Source organism: Choloepus didactylus, chromosome 1, assembly GCF_015220235.1.
Source record: "Choloepus didactylus isolate mChoDid1 chromosome 1, mChoDid1.pri, whole genome shotgun sequence".
NCBI classification, from domain to species: Eukaryota; Metazoa; Chordata; class Mammalia; order Pilosa; family Megalonychidae; genus Choloepus; species Choloepus didactylus.
In genome coordinates, this window is record NC_051307.1 from 79,828,175 (window position 1) to 79,842,038 (window position 13,864).

The 13,864-nt window shown below is 41.7% G+C and overlaps 1 protein-coding gene across 1 annotated transcript in view; it reads right to left on the minus strand.

The window, feature by feature from the left end:
• Positions 1 to 12,996, minus strand: part of DRD3 (dopamine receptor D3) — a 43,931-nt gene extending 30,935 nt beyond the window's left edge. The window contains exons 1-3 of the mRNA XM_037839481.1: positions 12,982 to 12,996; positions 12,619 to 12,736; positions 5,900 to 6,204 (exon numbers count right to left, since the gene is read on the minus strand). Of these exons, the coding sequence (XP_037695409.1) occupies positions 5,900 to 6,169 (270 nt within the window). The 5' untranslated portion in view covers positions 6,170 to 6,204; positions 12,619 to 12,736; positions 12,982 to 12,996. The remainder of the gene's footprint in view (positions 1 to 5,899; positions 6,205 to 12,618; positions 12,737 to 12,981) is intronic.
• Positions 12,997 to 13,864: the final 868 nt, after the last annotated feature.

Here is a 13,864-nt window from a genome sequence, read left to right on the forward strand (position 1 = left end):
AGTATAGTAAATATATGTACTTCTTTAATAGTGCTTTAAATTATAAGATCTAGCAGCAGGTCCCAAACTGCTTGTAATTTCAAAGTAATGATGAGTGTAAATGATATTTCAATATATTTGCAACAACCATAATATGATTTGAAAATAAAAAGTGTCTGTGATTTCTACCTGTAACAAGGATTTCTAATATTGTGGTCTGATGCCTACTCTCATAAGAACCAAATTCAGATTACGGAAAATAAAGAAGTAATTTTATTTACATTCAAATTGATGGACTCCTTAAGTTAAGAACTCCTGTTCTAAAAGGAGAGATCTCCAAGGGGCAGAGATGGAATTACTTCTCCAATGAACCTCTTCACTCTTTTGTCTGCCACATTTGCAACTGTGGGAACCCTGGACCCAGGGTCTTCCCCAAGTGCCTTGAAGACTGCACACAGCAGCTTGCTTGACCTCGGACAGTTAAGGTTTGACCCACTCTCCTTGTAAAATCAGGTCTCTGGAGACAGCTTGCCTCCCTCCTGAACCTACCTCCTCCCGGAAACTCCCTGAGGCTACAAGATAATCTATAATCCTCCCCTCTTCCCTGTTGACTACAATCTGTCCCCCCCATATCACAAGACCCCCGCTCCTCTATGTCTTTGCCCTAAACCTTATAAACCACTCCCTGGCACCTCTTGCTTTTGCAGTGTCTTCATGTTGAGCTCTGAACCTGCCGCCATTCACAGCAGCTCCTGAATCTAGGCCTATGTGACCGACTTTCTACCCTGTAGATAAGCCCCAAAATAACAGCTTATGGCTCAGAACGTGTCTGGTGCTTTCTTTAGTACTTTGGCTACAAAAGCCCTCTTGGGCTGTGACAGCAATCTTTTTTCTTTTCTTCTTTTCTTTTCTTTTCTTTTTTCTTTTCGAGGGGTGTTGCTGCAGGGCAAGGTAGCATAATAAATAAGGATTTTTAACTTCTCTGAATCTTGATTTCCTCCTCTGTAAAAAGGGGGTTTTACAGAGTAGTGGTTTCCAAACGTGAATTTGTAGCAGAAGGCCAAGAGTCACATGCAAGTCTGGGTCTGGGGGCTTGTTAACAATTCATGGAGACTTCCAGGGCCATCCCTGGAAATTCCAATTTGGTAGATGTGGTGCAGAACTCAGCAGTCTGTATTTTTAACAAGCAGCCCCCTGTATGAAAGTTTAGCTCATAGTTCAGAGTTGCTCCGAGTTTAGGGTGCATAAGAATCATCGGAGGAGCACATTTAAAATGCAGGCTCCAAGGTCCACTCTTCTTAATTTCTTGTGGTTGGATATACTTTAGAAATGACTACAGAAATAACCTCCAAGCTCTTCCAGCTTTAATACTCTGTGATTTTTATCAAAACTCAGAGGTTCATAAACAAATTAAAATAAATAGCTGCTCTTTCCTGTCATCACCCTGACCCTTTCTCTAAGGTGAGTTTCCTTGCCTGAACCCACCCTGCCCTGTTTTGTTTGTCTACATTTCTTAACCCTTGAGTCTTTTTGCCTGTCCGTACTGGAACCCAAGTCTGAGTTTAGTATTCCAAATGTTGCCCTGGCTGCTTATGCTGTCTTTCTGCCCTGATATAAGTGCATTAAACATCACAAAAGGTGCTTAACCAAGTGGAACAAAATGGGATGCTTGTGCTTGGAGAGGGAGCTCCAAACAGACTGCAGCTTATAAAGCAGGAAATTAAAAACTTGAGAGGGAATCTGAGATAGAACTATTTTGTATGGCACAAAAAAGATTTTTTGGGCAAATACTGCACCTGAATTAAAGAGACAACCAGGCCAGGGGCCCTCTCTAATATAACCTACTGTGAGGTCAGCTGTATGGTCCTTGTCCTGAACTTCTCTGCAAGGCCTGAGGACAGAGCAGACTGAAGTGGGTCAGTATTTGGGCCCTGTTAATCCCCCTTTATGCACCATCCAAGCTCAGGCTCCAGGGTGCCTTAATGATGAGAATGATGCTTACTGACTGTTCTCTTCCCTCTTTCCAGTAGAACATGATTCCTGAGAAGCTGATATGTTCCATGGAAGGAAAACATAACCTACGCTAAATCAATTCTTCTACCCAGTGATTGGTGCAGAGAAAAGCATGTGCCCTAAATCAGTCCAGTCAGAGTGTATCTGGACACTTCTGCTGGAAATTCTGGGACACGGACTTTCTCTCTTGCTATGAACAGTGTGGTGTACACATGTGAGAGCTACAGCTGAGCCCTTTTGCCTGAGGATGAGGCCAATATATGGAAGAAGTCAAAGCTGAGAAAATTGTAGGAAAATGGTGCTGGACACCTGATCGAACAGTGCCTGCAGCCCATCCCACCACAGGACTTTTAAAGTTCCTGGTTGTGAGAACTAATGCATTCTGTTTGTTAAGCCAGTTGGAGTTGAGTTTTCTTTTATCTACATCTAAAATAGTCCTAACTGAGACTTTTAGAAATCACACTTTTCAGTTTTCAAAGCACTCTCTCAGTTGATGACAGTTGAGCCTAACATCAACCCTGAGATAGGGAAGGTGTTGTTACTTCCATTTCGTTGACTTTATTCTGGGTCTTTTAATTCTCAGTTCTGGGCTTTTTCGTAGCACCACCCTGTGTTGGGATGACATTCATCCTAGTGAATTCCACCCGAGGCACTCTTACCTGAAACTCTATTGCCTCAGAGCAATTCCCCATATCTTCTTTAATAAAACTCACATTTTTACTTTTTGTCTTCCAGACTCCCTTGAAGCTAGGGGTGGTCTCATGATCCAATTCTGGCCAGTTAGACCCAAGCGAAATCCCTTGGGGAGATGTTTCTGGAAAAGTTCTTCCTTGGCTGATGAAAGGAGAGATCTCCTCCAGGAAAGTCCAATTTTTTTCCTGCTGCCCCCACCCATCCTACTTTTGAATACCACCATGATGTTGGGGGCTGTGGTAGCCATCTTATGAGTGGCATGAAGAAGTAAAGTCGGCTTCCCAAGGATGGTGAAGAGGGAAAATGAAAGAGTCTGGGTCTTTGAAGGCACGAAGGAGCAGCTGAACAAGCAACAACTGCCTCCCTCCAGAATTCTGGTGATAGCAGAAAAATAAACCCTATTTTTTAAAGGCCTTAGCTAGTCAAGTTTTCCAGTATTAACCAACAAAACATTCTTCACTCATACATTCTTGTGTCTGACAAAGTATGAGCCAATATTCCCTTTGAGAAAGAGGGATGTATTCAAATCAAAGCACGAGAGGTTGTGAATTTGGCAAGTCTTTTGGCACCTAAATGATGATGTTCTCTTTTGGGGGCCTCAAGCCCACAGCAGCCTCCGTGGTCATCACTGCACCCTTTGCTCTTTCCAAGGGAGCTTTTAGGTATAAACATATGATTACCAGACCAGCTATTCAAGCTGGGTCATCATTAGGACAAGTCAGCAAGAGCAACACTTTGCTTTTCTGGCGACACATGGATTTGTATAGTCTTGGTCCCCTTAAGGGCTTAAAATACTCTTTTTTCTCATTAAGATACAATGCCTGTCTTTGATGTCCACAGAAAGACAACCATTTAAGACTAAGAAAAGAATAGACTGGGGTGGGATAGAAAGATATGGTTCTCTGGACTAGAACTTTCTAATATCTTAACTGGATTGCCTTTTAATAATAGTTGTATTAAATCATAACCCATCTTTAAATGAGACAGGATCTTTGTCTACTGTTGGAGAAAGTGATGCAGAGATACTAAGTTGCCTTGACTAGGGTCTTGAAGCAAGTTGGTAGAACCAAAAAGAGGTCCCCAAAGCTCATTTTCCAGTGAAGAGTTATCTCTGCTTCACCAAGTCTTCTTTATATGAGGGTAGACTTATTTGATCATGTCCCTAGTTACTGAACACTTACATCAAGTAACCTGTTGGATAGAGGGCATACTTTTTTTTTTTTAATGAGGGGAGCCAAGAGCTCCAAAAGAGCTCATCTTATGGGGGAAGGCCTATAGATATAGCCTTCAGAGACCGCCATTAAAGACTTTGGCAAGATTTCTTGCTGACTCTGTGTAACCTCAGGCTGTTTTTCTAAGCTCATCAGTAGAATGGGACATCATCTATATTGCCAAGTGTTGTTAGAAGTCGATGTCATGGGTTTCTAGTGTGGACTCCATCTCCTACACTATTATCTAGAGAAGTTTTCTGATACAGTTCAACCAGAGTCCTGGAAGCAATCACAAATGGGCAGAGTGCCAAGTGGCATTTCAGACACCAAAGACCTGGACTTAAGAATATTGTAATACATTAGGAAAGGATAGAGGCACTTTGGGGAGGTGCTATGAAACATTTGACCAATCCATCCTGGTTTGTAGCACCTAAAGTCTGTCTCACTCGTGAGTGGAAATTTCACATGCTTCTAACTTCTTTTTAGTCTCCTTATTATTGAACATAAAAAAATAGATAGTTCATTCACCAAAAGGAAAAAAAAAAGGCCTGGCCATAACAGTAGACATAGCTACAGATAGCATAAGCAAGAATTGCCCATCTAATGCATATGTTACAGAATAGATTTATTTAGTCATTCATATATCAAATATTTAGTTAGCACATGTTATGTGCCAGGTACAATGTTTTTGGACTGCAGGAAAAAAACAGAAAAGGGAATAGCCTCTGACTTCAAGGATGTCTCTGTGTAATTGGGTTGGGAGAAAAGTCAAGATAATCACAAGACTTTTCTCTGTCAGGACTATCTTAACTGGGAGGAATAAATACATTTTTTTTCCCTTCACGTATTCCCTTAGCCTTTAAATGTGTCCCAATCAGTCTCATTGTTTTCCTTCTTTTCCTTTTCTTTCTCTTTCTCTTTTCTTTCCTTTATATCTCCCCTCAAGATCATAAGACTAATTTTAGTTCCCAGCCATTTTTTTAACATAGGTACTAGCATAGACAGTCTGTTTGAGGTTTTTGCTCTCCTGTGATATGTCATACTTAATTAATTGTCACCTTCACTATTATTATTAAATGAAATATTAATTTGATGAATCTTAATTTCTCTTAATCATAGCATCATTGTGATCCTTCATCGGACACCTCTTTAGAATGACACACCTTAAGAGGGGAAATATTAATAGTATGCTAAGCTGTTTGAAAAAAAAATCTCTTTAGTAATTGCATGTTTTCCCAGAAAGAATATCTGTTTCTTGAACAGTGTAGGCATCCTGATTTCCCTGTTAGTGAATGGATGTTTTGTCTTGATCACCTCCTGACTCTGTTTTGCACTTTCAAATGAAAATTCTTTCAAATTTAAGAAATGCTTCTCCCCAGAAGAATTCTCCAGACTCTGTTGCACAATCCGACTGGTGAGTTCTCTGTACTATTAATGTAGGCATCAAAATATAAATTTGCAAGTTTGTTCTGTTCTTTCAATAGCAGAGTCTGGTGGAGAGCTGGTCCCCAGGAGGAAAGAGCCGAGTCAGAGGGCAATTGAACCATCAAAGGAAGTCTGATCTATTTGCAGGCAGTTCTTTCTCTCTTTTCTTCTTACCCATTGATTTTTTTCTATAATTTCTAACCCCACACCACCCCCACTTACCCTGCATCTCTCTGGCACTCCCCACCCCCATATACATTGAATCTTCATGAAGCTGCCCACTGAGACATGACTGGCACAGGGAATAAACATGGGACATTTTCATGATGAGTTTCATCAAATTCAGTCAGCTGGATGTTGGAGACCTGGGAATCAAATCAATCCCACCTCCCTGGTTCTGATGTGGGTGAATGGCATTGGATGGTGGCTGTACTCCAAAACTTTAGTTCCCTCATTAAAAGGAATGACAGTGCCTGGGACCCTCTGCAGGGAGTATTTTGAGCTCCGAAGTCCAGGAGCTCAGAAAAAGCCGAGACAGGCACAGTCACATGGTCAGCACCCACCTGAGGTCCACTTACCTCCAGGTACACCACCCACGGCATCACCAGGGTGGCCACCAGCAGGTCCGCCACGGCCAGGCTCACCACCAAGTAGTTGGTGCTTGTTTGCAGGGCACGCTCTTTCAGCACCGCCACACATACCAGGCCGTTGCCGAAGACGATGACCAGGATGAGCGCACAGTAGCAGAGGGCATAGTAGGTGTGCGGGCGGGCCCGGCTGGCGCCTGTGGCGTTCTCCGCTCCGCAGGTAGCGTTGATGTGTCCGCTCAGCTGGCTTAGAGGAGCCATGGCCGGGAGGGAGGGGCGTGGCCCTCAGGGGCTTCCTAGGAGGAAACAGAAAACAATGTTGGTAAAATCGGACTTGCTAGAGCTGAGCTACTTAGGTACATACTTGATTTATTGTGTCAACAAATATTTATTGAGCACTTACTATGTGCCAGACTGTTCTAAGTGGTGGAGATAGAACAATGAATAAAGTGGACAAAAATTCTTGCCCTCATGGAGCCTACATTCTAGAGGGGAATACAGGTATAAACAAGCTAAATAAAAAAACGAAGTTTGTTCAACGATGATGTGTATTATGAAGAAGAATAAATCAGGGAAGGGGGTAAGGAATGGATGAAGATTGTATGTGTGAGTTGAGGGGTGTCTGAGTGCACTTTTTAATTAGGGTAATTAGGGAAGCCCTCATCAAGAAGGGGACGATTGAGTCAAGACCTGGAGGAGACGAGGAGGAGACCACGCAGGTATCTGGGGGAAGGAAGGACTGGCGTGTTGAAGGACAGCAGGGAGGCCCGTGTGGCTGCAGTCAGGTGAGGCGAGTGTGGAAGGGAAGGGCGTGAACCACGCCTTGCTCTCTGAGTGGGATGAGAAGCCGCTGGTGGAGACGAATCCCACGCTGCTGTTTCTTAACTTTGGAAATTTGGGCATGTTGTTTACCTTTCTGAGCCCCAGTTTCCTCCTCTGTAAAATGGGGGAAAATCATGGAACTCATCTCAGAGTTTTTGTGATGTTAAAACGAGCTATTATATATATAATGAGCTATTATATATGTAAGACACTGTAAGCTATACCTGGCAACCAGAAAACTACGTGTGTTACTGAGTTTTCTTTTAGCTTCTTTCTCCCTTCCTTTGTTTCCTCCCTCCCACCCTCTATTGCCTACTACCTTTGCCTCTCTCCATTTACTTCTATCTCTCATTTTCTTTATTGTATCTTACACAGGTCATGTTGGGTTTGAGAGACTGTGTTGTGGGAGAGAATCGCAAGAGAATACGGGCTAGAGGTAATACTGTGGTTTTTATATTTAGAGAAAATATGTGTCTGGATTTTTATTTGAAGCCTCCCAATTTTTAAAGATTGATTGCAAATTAAAAACTACTAAAGCCCTGTGATGTTACCTTAACCCCTCACCCAAATAATCCCATGCACACTGGCCAATGATCCATGCACCACCATTTTCATCCCCATTTCTTAAACAGAGAAATGGAGGCCCAGAGAGTTGAGTAATAACCTAAGTCCTGCAGCTTATTAGAGACAGAACTAGCATACAGGCCCTCTAATTCTTCCAAGCAGTGGAGAAGCCCTCCTTTGGCATCTGAAAGCCACAGCAGCTGCCAGTTTCACCATCCCACTGGGAAATGCCAATCCTCGACTGTGGGGACTTTGGGCTAAAGGTGGGAATGACTTCAGTGCCCTTCAGCTGCCCCATGACACCAGCCTGAAGAAGAGACCCTGGGGTCTCAGAGCCCGGTTTGTGTGTATCTGTGGGGAACCAAAGTCACCATGTCCTGAAGAAAAATGTAGAAACACCTGTGTGCCAATGGTGGCCATGCATCAACACACATGCTGGAGGAAGGCTTGCTGTCTGAAGTGTGACCCTTAGACCTGGGCAAGAGTAACCTCCGCTGGGCTCTGCACATCAGACAGACCCACTCCGGCCCTCTCTCTCAGACCCTCCCCACAGGATGAGGCCATACTTCCCACAATGCCATGGGACAGGTCCTCCAAGGGGCCACATCCACTTTCTAGACCACATTCTAAGTACCATCTCAGAATTCCCTTCCAAAATTATTCAGAGCCTCTTCCAGGGTTGCACAGGCACCCTGGACCTGGCACCCTGTGGGTAGACTGTGCCATGTCTGTACAAGCCCCGGGATCAAGAGTAAGTGGCTTTTTGCCAGAGCTTGGTTGGATGGCTTGGGCTGCCCGTGACATGCCCGTGAAGACCCTTGCTGCGCAGGGTGTAGCTGAGGTGGGGGAGATGGGGGCAGGGCCAGGGAGGCCGGGGCCCAGCTTCTTCCACATTTCCACATTCTGTATGGAACTCCTAAGGGCCCAGGAATTCTAAATTCATCCTGGCCTTCCAGAGTGTTATGATGGTGTATTTATCAAGGTAGAAGGATTATTACACTTTATTTGTTGGCTTGTTAGTTATGACTTTAAAACATTTAGACAGGGAATATATAGGCCTCTGAGGAAACTCTTGCTCTAGGTCCTGACAGAGACAGAGACTTGCTTGGTGGCCTGGATTCACTCGAATCCTGGTATCTGCAGCTCTCACTTGATTAAGAGATTGGCCTAATCATGGCTGTTGCTTTGTGTAACCTTTTGAAACATTTTAGCCTGCAATGTGAAAGTGTTAAAATGAGTCAGTGACTGGGAGAGGGCAACCAACTTGGAATGAATTCAGAGAATTGTTAAAAAATTTTTTTTTCTTTATCTTGGCACACTTTTTGCACTCAATACATTTTAAAACTTAACAACAATTCTTGATAATAATTATAATTTTTTCATTATTCCAAAATGGGCAGCTGCTACCCTGGAGATAGCACTGCTGCTGTCAACAGCTTTTTGGAAAAATACGATACTTTCTGTTCAAGGATATTTCCACCGTTGAGTCAGGCTCAGGCCCACCCTCCTGCAACTGGGCCAACTTGGAAAGCAGTGGCCAGAAATTGCCCTTTCCTGGAGCCTGCAGTTGGCTAATGATGGCTTAGCCTCATCTCACCTGTCAAGTAAGAAGGAAGCACCAAACCTTGGCATGTCTGTCAACATCTTGCTGGACCCTTTTCTCTGCCAAGAGGTATGCAACAACTTAAAAATAGTACAGCTGAGTGTCAATGGCCAATTGTACAAAATGGGGAGCTCTCAACTTTGAAAATCAATTCTGAGCCTGATGCTGGAATCACAATTGCATGGATTTCTGATTTATTTTTCACACTATACAGGCTCTGACCTTAGATTCTTTATAGTAGCAAGTGGAATAAGCAGTGGTTATCCAAGCAGTTCCTGATGAGTTGTGGGTATGGGAGATGAAAGCAGAGATGAGTGAGATGCTAGATTACTCCTCACATCCTGGCCAATTGTTTTAACTTCCTGCCTCATTAGATTCCCCCTACTCACCACCCCACCCCACCTCCAGAGTTGGTTATATAACGTAGAGCTGGGCTTTCTTCTTTCTCTCTCCCTTTGATAAATATGCCAACAGATAGTAAATTGGTCTCAGATAGGGAGAAGCAAAGAGCCTGGAGGATTTATTAACTTAATAAACACTCTTTAAGTAATTCACAATGGTAACATGGGGATAATCATACCCATATCATAGGTTTTTTGGTGAAGATAAATGAAATAATATATGTAAAGCCATAGCATTATTGACAATTTAGCTGGATAATTCTTTGTGTGAGGGGCTTTCTGAGAATTGTAAGATGTTTAGCCCCATCCCTGGCCTTCATCCACTACATGCAGTAGGATACCCTCCTCCCATTTGTGATAACCAAAAATATCTCCAGACATTGTCAAATATCCCCTGTGGGGCAACATCCTCCTACCCTAGAGAACCACTGTTCTAGCATCATTTTGTCACATACTTCCTGAATTATGGTAGTTTTTACTGGTAGAGAAATGTAGGAATGGCAGACAGAGGGGGTCAAATAAGCTACAATGGCAGGGTGTTTCTAATGGACTTGGAAATTAGGAGATTACTGGTGACTTTAGCCAGTCATGTCAAGAGTTTGAGAGTGGATGGGAGGTAAGAGCATGGAGAAGGCAAGGACTAAAAGATTGCTGCCCTTATCCATTTTACAATTCATTACATATAACAGTCTTTACCAACTTTAATGAGCCTTTACGTTTCTTTACAAAGTCTTTCTTGTTTTGTTTTAGCATCTCTTAGAGTGTGTACATAATCTCACCAATGCTGCAGTCAGAGAGAGGTCAGGCCCCCATCAGCTGTGACTGAGGGTCCTGCTTTGCTGATGTCCATCTTTCCGTGCTCATCTCCAGTCTGCTTGAAGCATTATTGGGTCCTCCTTTGCATTCAGTTTATACCAGACTTCCACTGAGTTTTGGTTAGGAAGATGCTCATTAAGATTTATAAGTTTTAGTTATTTGTCATCTTTTTTTAAAAGATATTGAGTTAAGCAAAAGCAAGCAAGCAAACAAACAAACCAAAACTCCTTGAGTCTTCAGCCTCCCTCTGAATTCAGTAGCCGCTATGCTTCTAGGTTGCTACTATGTGCCAGTTGCTAGTTCTTTACATACATTATCTCATTTTAATATTTATAGCAGCCCTGAGGGGTAGATATTGATATACTTTTATAGAGTATAAAAAAAGAGACAAAAAGAAGTTCAGTTACTTTCTCAAGATTGCAAAATGTGTAAGGGACTGCTATGAGCCACTCTTTGATGTTAGGTCTTTTCCTAAGTCCAAAGTACACAATTTTGTTGATGTGTCTATGCTGGGGGTGGAAGTTGATGTGGGGGTCATTCCCAGGTGGAGATGGTTTTTCTTAACTGCAGAATAAAACACCCCAATAGCAGTCTCCAGGACCAGATCTTCACTTGCATCACAAAACCCTGGCTGTTGCCATCTCCAACCTTTCACTCAATTACATTCTGACCACCAGTCTCTAAAGCTTTTCTAGTTGGGCTTTACTTCAGACTTGTTACATTACCTGATAACATTAATTAATAATTAAAGCTTACATTTATCCCAGACTTTATAAAGAAAGCATTAGCATATTAACCTCACAGCAGTATGAGGAAGGAAGTAGGTTCTATTATTTTTGCCAATGAAGAAACTGAGTCACAGAGAGGTCAAGTATCTTGCTGAAGTAATAAACCAGTTGATACAACCTGAGATCTATTTGATTCCAGAGCTCATGTTCTTAACAACTCCCTTACTGGGGTGAGGTAGACAAGCATGAAATGGGGACTAATTTTAAAACCTTGCTTGCTCAGAGCATTTTGTGCACATCACCTGACAAAGCTCAGTGAAGTCAATGCAGGTGCACACTGCTCGTAGAATCAGTGGGAGTCGTATTATTATAAGAGGTAGTCTTTAGCATTTCTATGGCACTTTATTCGTGCACATTGCTGTATAGTTTATTTTCCTAAGAAAGATACACAGTGCATTGAAATACAAAGCATATTTATATACTTGGGGAAATTTACATTGTTGGTAAATGTACAGAGAAAAACCATAGCTGATCCCTGAGATCCAATAAATAAGGTAATATATATTTTCCTAATTAAATCTGCTCAGTAAAGCAGAGCACCTTCTTCACTTTCCCTCACAACCTTAAAAGATTGAGCATTGTAGCATTCTAAATCAGAGATAAAATGGGAAACTCAATCAATCAGTCAGTAAGTAAATATTAACTGATGAAAAACTTCAATATTTTAGAAGTTGAATTTAATATTGTATAGAATCTATCTGATATTTCCTTTAATTCATATTCCAATATAAGCAGTCTTAATATCAGGCACTTATCTGGATACTGTCAGTATCTTCCTTGTTTAACACCCCTGCTCACTGCTAGTCATGTAGAATCTTGAAAATGTTCAAATATAAATAAACGAGTGCCTGAGTAACAGTCTTTCTCATATTATCTCTGCTTCTCTTTGGGTGCAAGAGATCCCAATGCTATGCCAAGCAGTGATTCTTCACTCTTAACCAAGGACAGACATTTTATTGACCTCTTATCAGTAAGCAAAGGGCTTCACCTATAAAGTGCAATCAAACATTCAGAATGAATGCTAGTGCTTCATTATTATTTGTGTGTGCATTTTGATGGTATTCGATTAAGCTAAATGCATGAACTGGAACAAATGCCTAATTGTGATGACTTCTATTGACCCAATAAACTACAGTAAGGAATGGAAGTCTCACAATTAAACAACATCAATAACCCTTAAAAATCATATGCCATCATTAAAGAAACAAACACAATCCTCAAGTACTACATAAATCTCTGTTGGGAATAATCAGATTCTGTCTTAGAAACAGCCTGACTTTAAATAGATCATTGAAAACAGCTCCTCTCCAAATTCTCAGCCCTGGATCACCAGGGAACCAAATTGAGGAGTTTAAAATAACAGACTTTTACAATTAAATAAAACCCTTAAGAGGAATACAATCAACTTTCATAGAAATCCCAGTAATAATAAGTTTTTTTTGTTTTCCATCTTTTAATTCTGCCTTTATACAGCTTCTAGAGCCCATGAAGATTCAATTTTGAGGAAAAAAAAGAAAAAGAAAGAGAACATGTTTCTACTGTCCACACCATTTAGAAAAAAAAGAAGAGAGAGAACAGTTTCGGCAGGGCTTTTAAATGAGTGGGCATGGAGAGTTAATGCATATTCTTAGAGAACCACAGAACCCCAAGCTGATCAAATAACCTTCCAGGAAAACACCATGTACTAAATTAGAAAGGAAAACCAAAATTACTTACCCCCCAAATTTCTTCTGACTTCTGGACACTGGAGTTTAGCACCTCAGCTCCTGCGGTCATTTACTGACAACAGACATACCAAGGCAAAGCCAAGTTTGTCTTTCCCAGGACACAGAAACTGTGGAAACGAACAGAAAGAGAAATCACCCATCTTTGCCTTTAAGGTGAAATCACTTGTGTGCTTCTCTTCCGGCTTTCCTATTAGACATAACTGCATGTTCCATAGCTGCTTTAGAATGCATTCGTTTTCTCCAGAGGATTTGGGAGGGACCCTAATCTGAACGTTGCTTGGGTCAGCCGCGCAGAGGCTCTGTCCCTGGTTCTGAAAGAGAGTTGGAGGCAGAAGCAGGATCTGTTTCCTACCTCGCTCTCCTCTTTTCCCGTTGTGTCTCTGTGTGCTTCGGTACTATGCATTTTAGAACATGTGAATTTTTTCCCTCAGTGCTCTTTTTAATCCCAGTTTTTCCATACTCTTTACCTTTATGTGTTACTTTCTCTTGGGTAACACTCACCTTCCTCAGTTTAATTGACTTTCCAGCTTTTGGTGGGTGTAAACATGATTGGTTAAGAAGGAACAGACCAACAAATCAATACCATGTGTGGTTAACGGAAATCAGTACAATTTTAAATATATTTGGCAGAATAATTGAACATAGATGGGTAAGTCTGACTGGGAAAAGAAGGCTAAAGGAAATATATTACAGAGGGAACAAAACCGAGGCATGGAATACGATTGGTGATAAGGATGAAACAAGCATATCACTATGAGAAATGTTGTGTTTATTTAGCAGCGCTTCTTGTGTTCATAGAACTTTACAAACATTTTCAATTCATCTTTACTGTTTCTTTGTGGCATATGTGAGTATTTTCTTCTGGCTAAAGTGAGATATAACCAAGGGCATTATCCATCAAAGTCAGTTTCTGAAGCAGCACTAGAACTTAGACACTCTTAACTCATGTTCACTTGTTCATCTAACATTTTCCAATGGAATCCTAACTATCCGCTGTTCTCTTCCTTCAGACAGGGTGGTATCTTTCAATACTTTGCCAGCAGTGGTTGTGCCTGGCAGCTGCTGTGCTGACTGTCAGGGAAGCTAGTTCTAGTTTGACTGTGATGGAGACCTCTGCTGGCTGTGATAGATGCAGCAGCAGCAACTAGGTCTAAGTACTGCTACTAATAAAAACAACCATGATTTATTGAGCATGTACTATCAGCCAGTCATTTTTTCATCCTTTCAACAACCTT